Below are 17,647 nucleotides of genomic sequence, written 5' to 3'. Positions count from 1 at the left end.
ATCAGGATGGTTCCACACTTCCAAAACAATTGAACAGGAAATGATAAAGGTGATGAAAGGAATGCTTTATCTTTGACTAATTATAAACACCAAAAGCTTACAATCAATAAGGAACCATTAATTCTAGGGATGTTTGAGAAATTGTTCTCAGGCTAAGGGTTTTAAAAGTCAAAGTCAAACTGATTGATCTAAGTCAAAGTTATATATGTATGAGAATTATTAGAGATAGCCTTAATATTTCTCAAAGCCTTAAAAAATATATATATTTTAAAGGTTTTATTTATTTATTTATGAGAGACACGGAGAGAGAGGCAGAGACATAGGCAGAGGGAGAAGCAGGCTCCATGCAGGGAGCCCGATGTGGGACTCGATCCCAGGACCCCGGGATCACGCCTTGAGCCAAAGGCAGATGCTCAACCGCTGAGCCACTCAGGCATCCCAATATATTTTAAGATTTTATTTATTTATTCATTCATGAGAGATATATATATAGAGAGAGGCAGAGACATCAGCAGAGGGAGAAGCAGGCTCCACATGGGGAGCCTGATGTGGGACTCCATCCTAGGACCCCAGTATCACAACCTGAGCCAAAGGCAGATACTCAACCATTGAGCCACCCAGGCACCCCCAAATATTTCTTTAAATGTCAGTAGAAGCACTCAGATTTCAGTTTGGCTCATGGTTATCCTCATACTGTACTGCCTCAGCTTGTGCATCATTTTACAATGAGGCTAAGAAAATTAATTTGTAGAGAATTAGAATTTTATTCATCAACTATATGAAATTCTAACGTGTAAGATACTTAGAATATATTAAATTACTAGGGATTTCTAAGGTATATAACTTTAGCTCTTTTTGTGTGTGATGATTTAAAGAGGAAATTAGAAGTAAGTTTGATGCAAAATATTTTTAAATATTTTTCACATTAAAAATACTTCTATTTTCCCCATACAAATTTTTAAATGTAACATGCAGCATATATTTGAATATTTTTGCTTTAAGAATTGCAAATCCATTACCTAGAACAGTATCCTGTTCTGTAGGATTCTTGCTCTAAATATTTATTGAATGAAGGGATACACTTAATTTTTATAAGGCCATGCAGAGCTTCAGTAAAACTGTAGATCATTAATAAAATTGAAGCATTATGAAATGAAATTAATTCCCAACTAGTAAACATTTATAGAAAGGATATTGAGTGAAAGTAGCAAAACCTATAAGATTGCAGGAACTCCCCATACTTTTTATAAAAAGAAGTTTTAAAAAGTTATTTTTTTGCCATTTAGAAAAAAAAAAACAAGAATTTAATAAGAAAGAGGAGGTAGAGGAGATATGCCTATGATTAAAAAAAAACAAACAAAAACTGTGTTAGCTTAAACAGTTTTAAGAAAACCCAACAGATCTCGGTAAAGAGTTATTAATTTGTGTAAAAGTTTAAATCTTCAAAATATAGCAAATCCATATGTATTTGCAAACTACTATTCTAAGTGCTTATATTACTTCAGGTAGTTCTTGTAACAGTGTTATGAGAAAGATATGATTATCATCTCCATTTTATAGATGAGGAAACTGAAATGGGGCTGGTAGGTGTCAGAGCTGGGATATGAACACAGTGATTTGATCCTAGAGGCTGTACTCTTAACCATGATGTGGTTTTCCCTTTCTTAGGTCAACATGTGGCAGAATGGGAGCTTGACTTCACAGTCATGAGAGCAGCTCTGTACCTATGTGCTCTAGACATTCCCTCTGAAAGGTCTGGTTATTCCCTATTACCAGAGTCACACTCAGGGGCCTTATGCAAGGATGTGGAGACATTGGCTATGCAGATGATACCCTCAAGAGGTCATCCCCATGAGACAGTCCTGTAATCCTGAGTCTCCACTCTTGGTATCTGGCAACTGTTACCAAGGTGCAGGATAGCAAATAGGTGTAGTAAGGGATTGGCAGTGGATAGGGGAGAGAGATTCCTAAGAACTCTGAGGCTATATATCTGTGTTCAGGAGGAAGGAATGATGTCATCTTTGATTAGTTAGGTCATCTGTGGGGGAAATGGGAGATGGTGACAGTTTTACTCCCTTCTTGCCTCATCTGGCCTAATATTAGCTTGAACGTAGGAAGGAAAAGTCTTTCCCCTAGTGCCTCCCAGAGACTTTATTTGAAATGTGTAGGTTAAACATTACACGAATGGAGCTCACACTCTTAATTTGGTTTTATGGGATAACTTTACAGAGCTTTTAGAATCAAGCAAATAGCTGCTTTGACTGGGTGAAGAACTGGCTGTGTATGTTGTCATACAATGTATTTACTCACAAGGCTCCTGACATCCCATCGCAGGCAGACAGTAGCAGATATGGAAAGTGGGAGGACGAGCATCCTTATGTACTCCACCTGCCTAATTTTCACCATCTGTCTGTCTGTCACCAGAAAAACAGAATTACCATGATTGGCTTAACAATTAAAATTCCCTTGACCAGGGTGGGGAAGTGACTCCCTCCCAGAGCACAGGGCTACCAGAAGGAAAACATTCTACTAACTTGTGACACCTTTTGGTGAGGAAGAAAAATGGTTTATTGGTAAGGCAACCAAGTCTGCCACTTGTTTCATGATCTTGTTTCAAGACAAAAATGTAAAGAGATACCTTCAACAGGTAATTTTTCAAATAAGCCAAGATATTAATATTTTGATGCTTGCAAAATAGAGCCAATTTTCTTATGAAGTATTTCTATAATCATATTAAAAGTTTTTTTTTCATTTTGCAATAAAATGAAGACTTTGTATATGTTTAAAAGTATTTTTGTTTTAACTGTCTGCAGGAAAAGAGCTTCCCATTGATTTAAGACATTTTCTTAACCAGTCAGTCACTTTTCAAACTGCTGATACATCTTAGTGGTTTTACATGTTAGATTGTTTCTGGATTTTAATATCTTTGTTGCAATACTTTTATCAGATGTTTTTTTCTTTTCCCAAAAATAATTAACAGAGCAAATAAGTGAAATGGTAGATGTGGTCTGGTTGTGGCAGGGAGCTTTAGCAGAGGAGCAGTGATGGGGAGGGATAACCAATCCACCCAGTTTAAGGAGCAGACCTGGCTAAGATGTAAATGGGGTCTTTGCAAAAAACAAACAAACAAACAAAAAACCCTTCTAAAATCTATTCTCGGCATTGATGTCACAATGGGTGCTTGCAAATGTAAAAACCTGCATTTGTCCTTACTGTTTTCCCATATTAATCCCATGACTGAAATCCTACATTGGTGCAGAACTTTGGGCTAAAGTTCACAGTCCAATATAGAAGCTGACCTTTTCATGAGTATCCTTTCCATCTACATTTATTTTTCTCCACACATACCCTTTACCTAATCTACACAGAATACCAACACATGATTTTGTTTTATGCTCCCATACTAGCACAACTAATATTGATTCTCTTCTCCCCCCTCTTTTGTTTTGATGATCCATACTTGTCCTGAAAATTCAATTTATGCATCTCAGGAGACAGTCAACAGAGTGAAAAGGCAACCCATGAAAAAAGAAAATATCTAAAGCTTGCATCTGGTAAGAATATCTAAAAAATCGTATTACTTAACAACAAAACACCCAGATTTTAAAATGAACAAAGGACTTGAATAGATGTTTCTTCAGGGAAGTTATACAGATTGCCAGGTTAGTACATGAAAAGATGTTCAACATCACTAATCATTAGGGAAATGCAAATCAAAACCACAGTGAGAAACCACCTCACACCTATTAGGATGGCCACAATAATGTGCAAAACTCGGAAAGTGACAAGTGTTGGCAAGGCTGTAGAGCAATTGGGACCCTTATGCACTGCTGGTAGGAATGCAAAATGGAACAGTTGCTATGAAAACAGTGTGGTGGTTTCTCAGGAAATTAAAAATAATATTACCATATGATTCAGCAGTTCATGTCTTGGGTATATACCCAAAAGAATTGAATGCAGGGACTAGAAGAGGTATTTATGCATCTATGTGCATAGTCACATTATTTGCAATGGTCAAATGGTATAAGTGACCCAAGTGTCCACTAATGAATGAATGTGTGCCACATGTGGTATACAGTGTAGTATTATTCAGCCTTAAAAAGGAAGGAAATTCTGGCACATGCTACAACATGGATGAACCTCGAGGAAATTATGCTACATGAAATAAACCAGTTACAAAAGGAAAGATAATGTATTTTTCCCCTTATATGAGGTGCCTAGAGTAGTCAGATTTTTTTAAGATTTATTTATTTATTTATTTATTTATTTATTTATTTATTTATTTATTTGAGACACACACAGAGAGAGAGAGGCAGAGGGAGAAGCAGGCTCCATGCAGGAATCCTGACATGGGACTCGATGCCGGGTCTCCAGGATCACGCCCTGGACTGAAGGCAGTGCTAAATCACTGAGCCACTGGGGCTGCCCAAACAGTCAGATTTTTAAGAGACAAGTAAAACGGTCAGTGCCAGGGGCTGGGTGGATGGGTTAGTAATAGGAGTTAGTGTTTAATGGGTACAGATTTGCAGGTTTGCAATATAAAAAAAAAGCCCTGGAGATTGCACAATAATGTGAAATATTAAATATCCACTTAAAAGTGGATAAAATTGTAATTTTATCTTATGTATATTTTATGCAATTTTTAAAATTTTTAAAAAAAATTAATTCAAGTATCATATCTTGAGATGCCTGGATGGCTCAGTGGTTGAGCATCTGCCTTCGGCTCAGGGCATGATCTCAGGATCTGAGATGGAGTCCCATGTTGGGCTCCTTGCAGGGAGCCTGCTTCTTCCTCTGCCTTAGTCTCTGCTCTCTCTCTCTCTCTTTCTCTCTCTCATGAATAAATAAAATCTTAAAAAAAAAAAAAGTATGTCTTCCTGGGATATTCCCAGATTGACTTAGATGTGCTCATCTGCTGCCCACAGCATCTCTGGCTTGCTTTCATATCTTCTGTGACACCGTACATAGGGAGTAGACCTGTGTTTTGTGAGGCTGGAGAGAGGGACCTTTTAAAATTTGGCATGAAAGCTAATATTTCTTTAGATCAAAGGAAGGAATATCATCAATTAAGAATTCAGAAAATTTACAAACAACACAAATCCAGAAAATTGATATAATGCTATATATTCCCTCAAACATCCCTATGGTACTTTTTTTTGCTACACACTCTTGGATCTCTCTATGACGGTTTCATAAACTCATCTTACATAGAGAAGATAGAAATATAATTCAGTCTTCTGAGAGCATGATAGAAATTAAAAATTTTTTGTTAATTTAGAAAATTTTCTTTTAGTTTTATGACTCATTATTGATAATGCCATGTCAGTATTTTTAGAATTGTCAAATTTGGGAAAATCTGCCTCAAACTTTTTTTCACATGTAAACTATAATATTTTAGAGCTTTTCATGTTTTTGTTTGGACTTTTTTTTTTAGATTGACAACACATGTTAACCAGTTTGTCATTGGTATCTAGCATCCCTATGCTAGTTAGGTGGCACACCACATGTTAGGGGTATTCCTGGAAGGATAATAGTTGAACCATCATGGAAGTGACCAGGAAGCTCCTAAGTATATCCCGCTAAATCCAAATTAAATATGCCCCCAAGTCAATTTACCTTTAACTGGATCCTGAAAATGCTACACCTGTCCACTGCCTCTCAACATGCCCCGAATGTGACAGAGAGGTCAGGTTAAAAAGACAGTAGTGTTTACCAACTGTGGTGAAAATGCCTGACTTTTGCAAATTTTATAAACAATTAACCACACAAACGCAATGCTGTGTCATAGAGCCTGAGAGGTTTTGAAGTGCACTAGTTTTCCTCTGGGGCCCTCCTCCTGATGATGACTCTGCTGAGCCTCTTGTCCAGTTCACTGTGATCAGCTGGGTCCTGGGTGCAGAGCTAATCTCTAGCCCACTCAGTAAAGGTCTACTGAATAAATGAATCCAGTGACCGACTGCTAACCTAGATGAAGGACCATACACGTGTCTTCCACTGTGGTGCCTGGGACTGAGTCTGAGCCCAGAGAATAGGGGTTCTCAGTCCCTGAGCTCTAACACTTTGCTAGGTGCTCTTGGTTCCAGGGCGGCGTAAGAAGTAGTGGATTGAGTCACCTGCTGCTGCTAATCTCACTTGCCTACCGCCAATATGAAGAAGCATTCTCTGATGTCGACAATACTGTCTGTGATTCTAGATGACCGAATTGGGGGTCTTTGAAAAGTAAAGGAGGCATATTGATCATGTGACTTACACCTTGGAAATTATAAAAAAAGTCAGATTGCATTAACAGTCTATTGAGATTTTTCTATGTGCTTCACCTCATAGGAGGTGAGTTTGTTCACCTCCTATGAGAGACAAAAAAAGTTATATTTGCAGAAGGAGGTAGTTTCCTCTTCAGAAAGAACTTGACAGAAGTTTTCATTCGGCACTGATCTGGGCTCAGGAGAAGCTCAGGTTTTCGTTTTGAACGGACTTATGGAACTGCAAAAGCAGCACAGTGCTCACGTGGCTTAATTACAAGACTTGGGTGAAGCAGAGATAGGGGAGGACCACTGAGATCCTGTCAGCTTTTTTGGTTTTGTGAAATAGGCTTACAGACTTTTCCAGGACCATGAAATACTACAGAGCCCCAAATCAAAGAAATAAATGAAAAACCATTTTGAAAAAGGTTTCCGTAAGATGGTACTTAGATATTTTTTCCCTAACCCAATCAGCCAGTGGTAAGAGTATTAAAAGGAAAAAAGGGAAAAAGCCGTGTCACAGAATTTTTTTACCCCCAATGTTAAGGAAAGTAATATTTTTAACAACAGTGATAGCTGCAACATAAGCACCTCAGGAGTTCTTAGAAATCCGTCAGTTTCACAGGTTATATGAAAGCTGAGGGCAGAGTTCTTCTTTCCCTGTTTTCCATTCAACTCTTCTCACATCCAGGAATACCTTTAACATGAAACCAAACATGATTTCTGTGAAGCAGGTAGACAGCAGTTGAGTTGAGCAGCAGGAAGCAGAGGCTGGTGACACCAGATGGGTCAAGGCTGGACGAGGCTGGGCTCTGTCCCTCTGCCCTGAGGTCTCAACTCCCCTGAGGTGTCTCAGGTATTAGCCTTCATGAAGGAGAGTTCTCAACATTTGTTTGTGTAAAGAGAATGATGTCTTTAATGTTAGAATTTCCATAGCTCCATTCCAGTTTCAAATTGCTTGAATTTATTTTACATCTTGCTTTAATGATGTCTGAATTTTATTTTACTAATTTAAAATAGTTTTCTTGATATCCTCTTGAGTTTTACCAGAGCTTGAAACATAGTAAGTATACCTTAAAATATTACTTTATTTCAGAAAATTTTTTTTATCATTTTAATTAGTGTGAATAAACATTTTACTCGCTTCGATAGTTACAACTGCTTCCCAGGCAGAGCTGTGGGTAGTAATAATTTCCAACAGATGCCATAACCAGTACTAGAGAACTCATTTATCCAAAACTTAGAGCTCATGAATCGATTTATTTTTCCTTATGAGTAGTCAGTACTGTGTCTTATGTTCTGGCTTTCATTATTACATGTTGAATGCCTTCACTGAAGCTGAGGATCCAGTTTCATCTGTCTAATGAAGAAATTCTTGCTTCCTATTCTAGTTCTTAAATGACACTGATACCAATGAGAAAGTGTTATATCCTGTAAATTTCCACATAACCGAGTGAACTTAGAGCTTCATGATAAATGGCAGAGATTTACTAAATACTGTCTCTAATTTTTAATTTTATTCCAATAGGGAAAGATTTTTCTTCATTTGACTGGGCCGCTCTTAATTTGTGTCCTGTATTTACTCATTAATTTGCTCTCCTTTCATAACTTGTGGATGTGAGTAAAGCTGTAAAGCTGTGATTTTTAGAAGACAGTGCTTGTCAGCAACATCAAAGCATTCAGCAAACATGTTTCATACAGGCTTTGGAATCAGACAACTCTGAGTTTCAGTTGAGGTCTATCACTTAATATTTGGCTGACTGACCTCAGTTAATTTCTATACTTAAGCTTTACCAAGTCAGTTTCATCATCTCTAAAATGAGATTAAAGACATTTTAACTACGTATTGTGACAGATATTAACTGGACTTGTTAATGGTGATCATTATGCAATATATACAAATATTGAACCATTATATTGTACATCTGAAGTTAATATAATGTATGCCAATTGTATCTTAGTAAACAGAAATTAAAAAAAAAACTGAATGAGGTAAAACATACTTCCCAGAGCTAATATAGAGAGCAGCACCCAATACACACTAATTATTCACGAGATGATAGCTGTATATATCCCTGCATTTTTTAGAAAAATTAACTTTTTACTTTTCTGATGTATAGTTCCATGAATTGTAAAATGTGTAGATTCATGTAACCACTGCCATACTCAGGATGCAAAGCGTCCCATCACCATGAAAAACTTCCTCGTGTTATCCCCTCCTAATCATACCCTCTATCGACGCAACCCCTGGCAACAACTGCTCTATTCACCATCTCTATAGTTGCGTCTTTTTCAAAATGTCATTTTAATGGAGGCACACAGTGTTTTCTGCCACTCAGCATACTGCCTTGAGACTTGTCCACCTCGTTGCACAGATCACTTGTTTGGTGCTTGTTATTGCTGATAATGTTATATTGTGTAGAAGTACCACAGTTTGCTTATTCATTCATCTGCTAAAGCACATTTAATTATTTCCAGTTTGGGGGAATTGTAATTTTAATGCTAAAAAAATAAATAATTCCTTAGAATGAGAGATTTCATGGGAAATACTGGGTCATTATTGCTTTTACTGGAGTGTTTTTATGTGTTGACTAATGTTTTTATCTCTTTGATGAGATTTGAAACTCATCTCTTTAATAGGGATCTGTGAGTGTTCTGAGTCCATTTAAGACTTATCGTAAGATGAGTTTAAATATGTGAAGAATGTCATCTATTTCATACTTATCCTACTTAGCTTAAATTTCATAGAGAGAGATATTCTTTACTAGTTTCCAAATTAGAAGGAGGACTCATTTGATGGCAGAGCTCTCCCTGCATTGACCAAGCTTCTAATATGTTATGCAATGTTTGATAGAATGGAGGTATATTAGATACTAATTTGATGAATGAAAGATTGAATGAGTGAATGTGTAATTCAGAAGTACTCTAATGTCTATAATGAGATTAATCTTGACTAATGATAAAATAGAGATAGAAGGCTGTTAGATCATTATGTTAAAACTGTAGGGTCTTTTTATATTAATTTGAAACTGGAGACTTTAGAGTAATTTATATATTGCTTAACACAGAAAGTGAGTCGTTTGTACCGATGGTATGCTGCCTAAAGGTGGCTTTAATTTTATTGTATTATGGCCTTGTTGCTGTTGAACATGGCAAAGGGAATAATTCTGTATGTAATTCAAAGTGAATATGATACTTACGGTTAGATTTTTTTTCGATTTTTAGAGTTTTTCCTTAATGATTTTATTTTGGTAAATGATAGAAAAGAAGCAAGCATATGACCTATTTCAAAGCCCCAGAAGCTCTCATATTAACCTCACTCTTGAAAGATGAAAAATTACTTTGGAAACAAAAGTTGCTTATAATTTGTCTTTGCATTCTTAAAATATGAAGTGGTGTTAGCCTGCTAAGTGATTTTACATTGTCATCAGAAACACTGTTTTATGTATGATGGTAGGAGAATGTTCTTTGATCTAGGTCAATAAAAATAGGATAGAAAGAGCTTCTTTTTTGATGTGTGTAGGTTTTGGGGAATAATGTAACTAAAAATCAAGCAATTATTAATATGAATCTATTTGGGAGTTTTATATTATACTTTTGAATATCAGGGTTAGACTAGGAAAGCAGTATGACTATAGGGTAATTGCAGTCAGAAGATATAATTAAAATTGCAGTAGTCAGGCAATTTGCTGCAATTCTGCTCTCCTCTGGATTGTTGTAGCATAAGAATGATCACATATTCACCTTTTATTCTTACTGTGCTTTCATGCTTTTTGAGATAGTAACTTAGTTAGAAATTGTTACTTAGACAGTACTTATATGTCTGTGGTATTATGGGATATTATTTGTTAACTATGGGATGTTATTTGTTAATTCTAAAAATATTTCTGGAAAATTTATAGACTTACAAGAATTACACTTAATTTCAACATTATTGTAATCACACTGTGATTACACTCTTATGTCTTAGTAATAGCACATAAGTAGACTCAGTTTCCAGACACAAAGAGGCCAGGCTGTTATTTCCCGTTGGCCGTCATAGCACAGTGGACTCTACTTAAAATTGGTCACACCATCCTCAGAGTGTGTAGCTTAATTGAGGAGTTGACTCTCACTTTATATACTCATATGGTTAGTGTATTTCTTATTTGTTCTTTGACTACATGCTGGTCAAACTGATTTTAACTACATGCTGGTCAAACCGGTTGTTAACTAAATGAGGCAATTGGATATATGGCCGGACTGTGAGGTCTGTCAACCCAGCCATGTTAGATGAAAAGTTGAAGTGTGTCACCTTTTATAATTTAATGTCATTTAAAACATATTTATTCTTTCCTTACTTTCTTAGGAAATAAAACTATGCAGTTAGAGTCTTCACATTGTAATTTTGGTAGATGTTCTAATGCAACCAAATTTGGAAATACATATTTGCTAATGAAATTAAATTGTGTAGAGAAAGCAAATGCTGTTTTCATTTCAACCTACTAACCTATAAAGCCAGTGCTGAAATTTTATATTATCTTCCCGCTTTGTCTGATCCAGTTGAGATTATATCATGCTTAAATATCAAATGAGGTTCGAGTCCTTGGGGCGCCTGGCTGACTCAGTCGGTAGAGCATGCAACTCTTGATCTCAGGGTCATGAGTTCAAGCCCACAGTGGGTATGGAGCCTATTTAAAATAGAATAAAATAAAATTAAATTGAATAACATTAAATTAAATTTTACAAAAAAGATTTGAGTCCTGGGATACATCCATTATTTAATATAGGTTAACTTAGCTTGCCTAAGAGCAACATGGTTTCTTCTGCAAGATAGTTTAAAAAATGAAAGCAAGACAGTATTTACATTTATAAAGGTGACATAAACTGGTGTTGAAGATTTCCATTTCTCCATGTGTGAATTTACACCCATAAGTAGTTAATGATTTAATAGGCATGTAACTACTTCATAGCAACAGATATATTGAACCTGTTTTAACAGTTTTTAACTTGAAAAGCATCTCTTTAATCTTAATTTTAGAAATAGAAATTCAAGAGGCACTTGGGTGGCTCCATTGGTTGGGTGTCTGATTTTAGCTTAGGTTGTGATCCCCGAGTCCTGCAATCAAGCCCTGTGTCTGGCTCCCTGTTCAGCCAGGCGTCTGCTTATCCTTCTCTCCCACCCCTCCCACTTGCTCATGGTTGCTCTCTCTCTCTCAAATGAATGAGTAAAATCTTTAAAATAGAAATTGAAATTAAAAAAATCGGAAGACAGGAGGAATAGGAGAAGAGCACATCTGGGGGGGTGCGGTATCAGGAGTTCAGTTCTGGACATAGTAAATGTGATCTGCTTATTAGACATTCACATGCAGAATCAAGTAGGCAGTTAGATATTTGAGTCTAATGTTCTGAGTGTGGTTAGAACTGAAGATATAAATTTGAGAGTCATGAGCATTTAAATGATATTTAGAGCCATGGGGCTGGGTAAGATCACCACAGGAGTAAGTGTGGGTAGAGTCCAGGGACTGGGCCTTACAGCACTTCAGCATAGGATTTTGGGGAAAAAGAACTAGCAGAGAAAACAAGAGGAGATCCAGAGGGATAAGAAGATAACCAAGAGAATGTGGTATCCAAGGACAAAAAACCTATAGCATAGGTTGTGACAGGCTGCTTGCCAGTCAAGTGAGATGAGGACTCAGAACTGAGCATTAGTTTCAGCCCTGTGGATGCTTTAGTGATTTTGTGAAGCCTTGTTTTGGTGAAGTGGTGGAGTTGATTGGGATGGGTTTAAGAAAGAATGGAGAAGAGGGCTTGGAGATGAAGCATGTGCACAAGTCTTAAGGTTCGTTGTAAAGGAGAGGAAAAGGGGAATGTATCCAGAGGGTGATGCCTTTTTTTTTTTTTTTTAACTTGAGTGAAAAAGGAGATTGTATGGTGATAGAGAAAGTTTCACTTGAGAGGAAAAATTGTTGATACCAGAGAGAGGGGGGATCACTGCATTGCAGCCATGTCTTCCTGGATGAGAGGACAGGATACAGCACACAGCAGAGGAGCAAGGACAGGCAATGCATTCATCATCATATGAGAGAATGCTGAAGGTGTGGATACAGATGGTGATGGGTAGATGCACCCAGTGGTGGAAGATGGGAGCTTTCCTAGACACCTTCCAAATTTTCCATTTAAAATGGTGAGATGGGGGAGGGGGCATAGGAAGTTTGAGAAGAGAAAAGAAGGTGAGGTACTGGCCAGGAAGGGCCATGAATGTGCTATTATCTATGGTTTGGCAGCATTAATGAGCCCCTTGAAGACTGAATTTCCTAAACTGAAATTGGTAGCAGTCAGCTTGATTTGGGGCTCTCTCTAGCACATTGAGTTGCATGTGTTCAGCTGCCAGGTAAACAAACAATTGAATGTAATCAGAATTGTGGTTTTGCCACGTGAAGGTAGAATAGAGAGTGTAGGTGAAGGAAGGATTATGATGTGGAATTTAAACTGGATAAATTAGGAAGGAGGGGCCAGTGAGGAAGTGACTGATCTGTGGACTCTAGGTGGGCCTGTTACTCACCTCAATGACACAACTGTGCTCTTACTGAATATTGGAATAGTTGAAATAATTTTGAAAAACTGGCTGGTCTGCACCCACAGAGTGCTCCCCTATCACCTCAACCCCTGAGGCACATCTAGACCTCCTGTCACAGGGTGGATTCCTTAGGAAGCTCACTCTGAAATTGAGTTCGGTGTGGAGGATGTTTGCCTGCATTTTCATGGGATCCACACCTACATAGGAGAGGTTGGGGTCGGGAGTGGGATGAAAATGGGAGAGAAAGGAAACGGTTTGGCACAGGGAGGACTTGAACAGTGGGTAAGTTCTCCACAGAGTCCAGCTGGCTCTACGTGTAGTTCGGAAGCTGAGGGGCCTGAGTGGCTACTTGGCTTAGGCGCTGGGTGGCCTGCCCCTGGACAGGGTGTGACCTTGAGTGAGTTGGCTTTCTTCAGCTGAGGCAGTCCTAGCAGAGAATGAGATTTTGTGCTAGCAGTGTTCCAAGCAGAGATCTGGATGACAAATCATAGCATCCACTACTCAAACCAAGTAAAAAGGTCAGAATCCACATTTCAGCCAATCTCTAAGAAACTATCACTTGCCAAATTTGAGGTTCATTTCTGAGAAGAATATGTACAATTTTGAAAAGCCTTTAAAATACTCCTCCCTTCTCCCAACTACATGTGTTTGTGAGATCAGATTTTCTTCACATAGTTCAACCAAACTAACAGATCACAAAAAATTAAATGCAGAAGCAGATTAGAGAATACAGCTTTTTCAATTAAGCTACACTGGAAAAAGATTAATAAAAATCTAAAACAATGGATCTCTTCCCAGTACATTTTTTGTTTTAGAAAATAGGTATCTTTCATAAATTATGTGTGCATTTTATATATGAGATTATTATTATTTTAAGATGAATAAATACACATTTTTAAATGCCTCAGTTTTTGCTTCTTATGGAAAATACCAGTACTTATACATGAATAAGAGGTTACCGAGGTTCCCAACTTTTTTTTTTTAAAGATTTTATTTATTTATTCATAGACATACAGAGAGAGAGGCAGAGATACAGGGAGAGGGAGAAGCAGGCTCCATGCAGAGAGCCCGATGTGGGACTCGATTGCGGGTCTCCAGGATCACACCCCAGGTTGCAGGAGGCGCCAAACCGCTGCACCACCAGGGCTGCCCTCGAGGTTCCCAATTTTTAAGAGCATAAAGGAGCATGATATTAAAAAATCTGAGAACTACTTCATTGTAAGAATTTTCTAGGTCTCTTACTGCTGACTTTTAATGAAAGACAAATCTCTTAAGAAATTATGGTCCAAAAGAGAGTTCTGCATGCCCTATCCATGTAAGTACTCTATCAGTAGACTTGTTCATAATATATATTCATTTAATTTCTTCAATTTTATAATATATTAACATCTTATTTTCTGATATAGTTGGGTGTGTAAAATATGTTTTTGTTTTATTAGTAGCTAGGGCTTTTTAATTAAAAGCCAATTTACTCTATTTTTTACTGATATTTTTATTTGCTCAAATTCATTAACACTCCATCTTGACTGTTATATTTGGATTTGACATATTGGAAGCAAATCTAAAACGCATGTGAATAGGTAAAGGGAGAAGTAACGTTTGGGAAAATTGTCCTTTTAAAAGGCATGTAAACTTCCATGCGTGCTTTTATAAAACATGAAAAAAATAACCATGCAATCACTATACAGTTAATATCCAATGTATGATGGAACTTACTACTTTTTTATGAAAATAGTCTATGAAATAGTTAATATGCTTCTATAAGGGATTTGCTTATATAAATATTAACCTGTCTTTCCTGAAATCTTTTTTCCCCCATTTTTAAAATGGTGGTGAAATGCATGTAACCTAAAATTCACCATGTTAACCATTTTTCAGGATACAGTTCTATTAAGTGTATTCATAATGTAGTGCTATATCACTACCATCCAACTCCAGGATTCTTTTCTTTTTTTTAAAGTAAAAGTCTATACCCATGAAACACTAGTTCTCTTCTGCTCTTCACCCTTGCTCTTAGTGCCCACCATTCTATTTTCCGTCTCTATGGTTTTGACTAAGTACCTCATACAAGTAGAAGGATATAGTATTTGAATTTTTGTGGCTGACTTATTTAGCTTAGCATAATGTCCTCAGGATTCCTCTATGTTGTCACATACATCAGAGTTTCCTTCCTTTTTAAGACTGAATGAAATCCAATTGTATGTATATACCATATTTTGCTTGTTCATTCTCCCATCGATGAAAACCTGGATTAACTTCTATGTTTTAGCTATTGAGAATCAGGCTACTATGACCATGAATATAAAGATACCTCTTCAAGGCTCTGCTTTCTATTCCTTTGGGAAAATACCCAGAAGTGGAATTGTTGGATCATGTAGTTATTCTTGTTCGTTTATTTTTAAGATTTTATTTAAGAGAGAGAGAGTATGCAAGCATGAGCTGGTGGGGGTGGGGGGAGTAGAAGGAGAGGAGAGGGAGGGAGAAGCAGACTCCCCACTGAGCAGGGAGTCTGCCAGGGCTTGATCCCAGGACCCCGGGATCATGACCTGAGCCAAAGGCAGATGGGTACTGATGGAGCCATCCAGGCGCCCCAGTAATTCTGTTTTTCATTGAGAGGCCATCATACTGTTTTTCATAGCAGTACTGTTTTATATTTCCAGCAACAGTGCTAAAGGGGCCGGTTTCTTCACATCCTTGCTAATGCTTATTTTCTACTTTTTTGGTAATAATCATCTCAGTGGGTGTGAGGTAGTATGTCATAGTTTGGATATGGATTTCCCAAATGATTAGTGACATTGAGCATCTTTTCATGTGCTTATTGGCTGTTTTTCTTCTTTGGAGAAACATTCCTTCAAGTCCTTTGTCCATTTTTCTATCAGGTTGTTTTTTGTTTGTTGAGTTTTAGGAGTTATTAATATATTATGGATACTAATCCTTTATCTGATATCTGATTTATAGATATTTTCTTCAGTTCTGTGGGTTGATAGTGTCTTTTGATATACAATTTTATAAAGTTTTCATGTAGTTCAGTTTTCCTCTTTTTTCTTCAACTATCTGTGCCTTTGGCATCATATCCAAGAAATCATTGCCAAATCTAATGTCATGAAACTTTTGTAATTTTTTTCTTTTAAGAGTTTTATAGTTTTAGCTCTTATATTTAGGGATTTGATCCATTTTGAACTAATTTCTCTATGTGATATTATGTAAAGCTACTACTTCATTGTTTTGTGCATGAATACCCAGCACCATTTGTTGAAAAGACTGTCCTTTCACCATTGAATGGTGGTCTTAACACCCTTGTCAAAAATCACTTGACTATATATGAGAAAGTTTACGTCTAGGCTTCTTTATTCTATTTATGTCTTTATGCGAGTACCACAGTGATTTTGATTTACTGTAGTTTTCTGGTAAGTTTTCAGATCAGATAATGTGATTCCTCCAGCTTCATTCTTCTTTGTAAAGATTGCTTTGACATTTTGAGGTCCCTTGAGATTCCGTATGAATTTTAGGAAGTTTTTCCATTTTTCCAAAAATTGTATTTGGGATTTTGATGTGGATTGCATGGAGTCTGTTAATCACTTTGGGTAGTATTGACATCATATCAATATTAAATCTTCGCATCCGTGAACATGGGATATGTTTCGTCGATTTATTTATGTCTTCTTTATTTCAATCAGTGTTGCGTAGTTTTCATTGTGCAATGAAATGCACTTCCTTTTGTTTTACCTCCTTTGTTAAGTTGATTCCTAAGTATTTTACTCCTTTTGATGGTATTGTAAATGGAATTGTTTTCTTTGTTTTGTTTGGGAATTGTTCCGTATTAGTTTATAGAAATGTAACTGATTTCTGTGTGTTGACTTTGTGTTCTGCTACATTGCTGAATTTATTATTATTGTTACTATTATTATTTAAAGATTTTATTTATTTATTCATGAGAGACACAGAGAGAGAGGCAGAGACAGGCAGAGTGAGAAACAGGCTCCCTGCAGGGAACCCAGTGCGGATTCGATCTCAGGACCCCGGGATCATACCCCGAGCCAAAGGCAGATGCTCAACCACTGAGCCACCCAGGTGCCCCTGGATTCATTTATTAAATCCAACAGGTTTTTTTGTGTCTGGAATCTTTAGGGTTTTGCTTTCGGTTTTACTGCTTTCCAATCGGATACCTTTTTTTGTATTTATTTTTCCTCTAAGATCAGAAACAAGAGAAGGATGCCCATTTCAACACTTGTATTCAATATAGTACAGGTACTTGAAGTTTTAGAGTAATTAGAAAAGAAAAAAGGTTCATTCTGTCAGGCGCATTTTCTGATTCAACTTAGTTGATCATGTGGTTTGTTTTCTTTCTTTTTTGTTAATGTCGCATATTGCATTGACCAATTTTTATATTTTGAACCATTCGTGCATTCTAGAAATAGATCTTACTTGATCATGGTATATAATCCTTTGTGTTACAGAATTTGCATTTAGCAAATTTAGCATTTTGTTGAGTTCTGCATCATAGGGGATACTGTCTGCAATTTCCTTGTTGCATCTTTGTATAATTTTTGTATCTGGGTAATGCTGACCTCAAGCAAGGAGTTCTCTCCTCTTCTAATTTTTTTTTCTTTTTTTGAGAAGTTTATTTTTCATTTTTTTTAAAGATTATTTATTTATTTATTTATTTATTTATTTATTTATTTATTCATGAGAGAGAGAAAGAGAGAGAGGCAAAGACACAGGCAGAGGGAGAAGCAGGCTCTATGCCTGGAGCCCGACTCGGGACTCGATCCCAGGACTCCAGGATCATGCCCTGGGCCAAAGGCAGGCGCTAAACCACCAAGTCACCCAGGGGATCCCCTTTTGAGAA

General features: G+C 36.9%; 1 protein-coding gene across 3 annotated transcripts in view; it reads left to right on the top strand.

Annotated features, from left to right (window-relative positions):
- Nucleotides 1-17,647, top strand: part of PDE10A (phosphodiesterase 10A) — a 590,722-nt gene that overhangs the window by 423,626 nt on the left and 149,449 nt on the right. For 2 of the 3 annotated variants that reach the window (XM_077899644.1, XM_077899635.1), the window contains exon 4: nucleotides 3,492-3,554. The exons of the other annotated variant lie outside the window; for it this stretch is intronic. In XM_077899644.1, coding sequence (XP_077755770.1) covers nucleotides 3,492-3,554 — 63 coding nt within the window. The remainder of the gene's footprint in view (nucleotides 1-3,491; nucleotides 3,555-17,647) is intronic. 3 annotated transcript variants of the gene reach the window in all.

The sequence above is a fragment of the Canis aureus genome, chromosome 1, assembly GCF_053574225.1.
Source record: "Canis aureus isolate CA01 chromosome 1, VMU_Caureus_v.1.0, whole genome shotgun sequence".
In the NCBI taxonomy this organism is placed as follows: Eukaryota; Metazoa; Chordata; class Mammalia; order Carnivora; family Canidae; genus Canis; species Canis aureus.
This window is presented reverse-complemented; position numbering and strand designations above follow the sequence as displayed.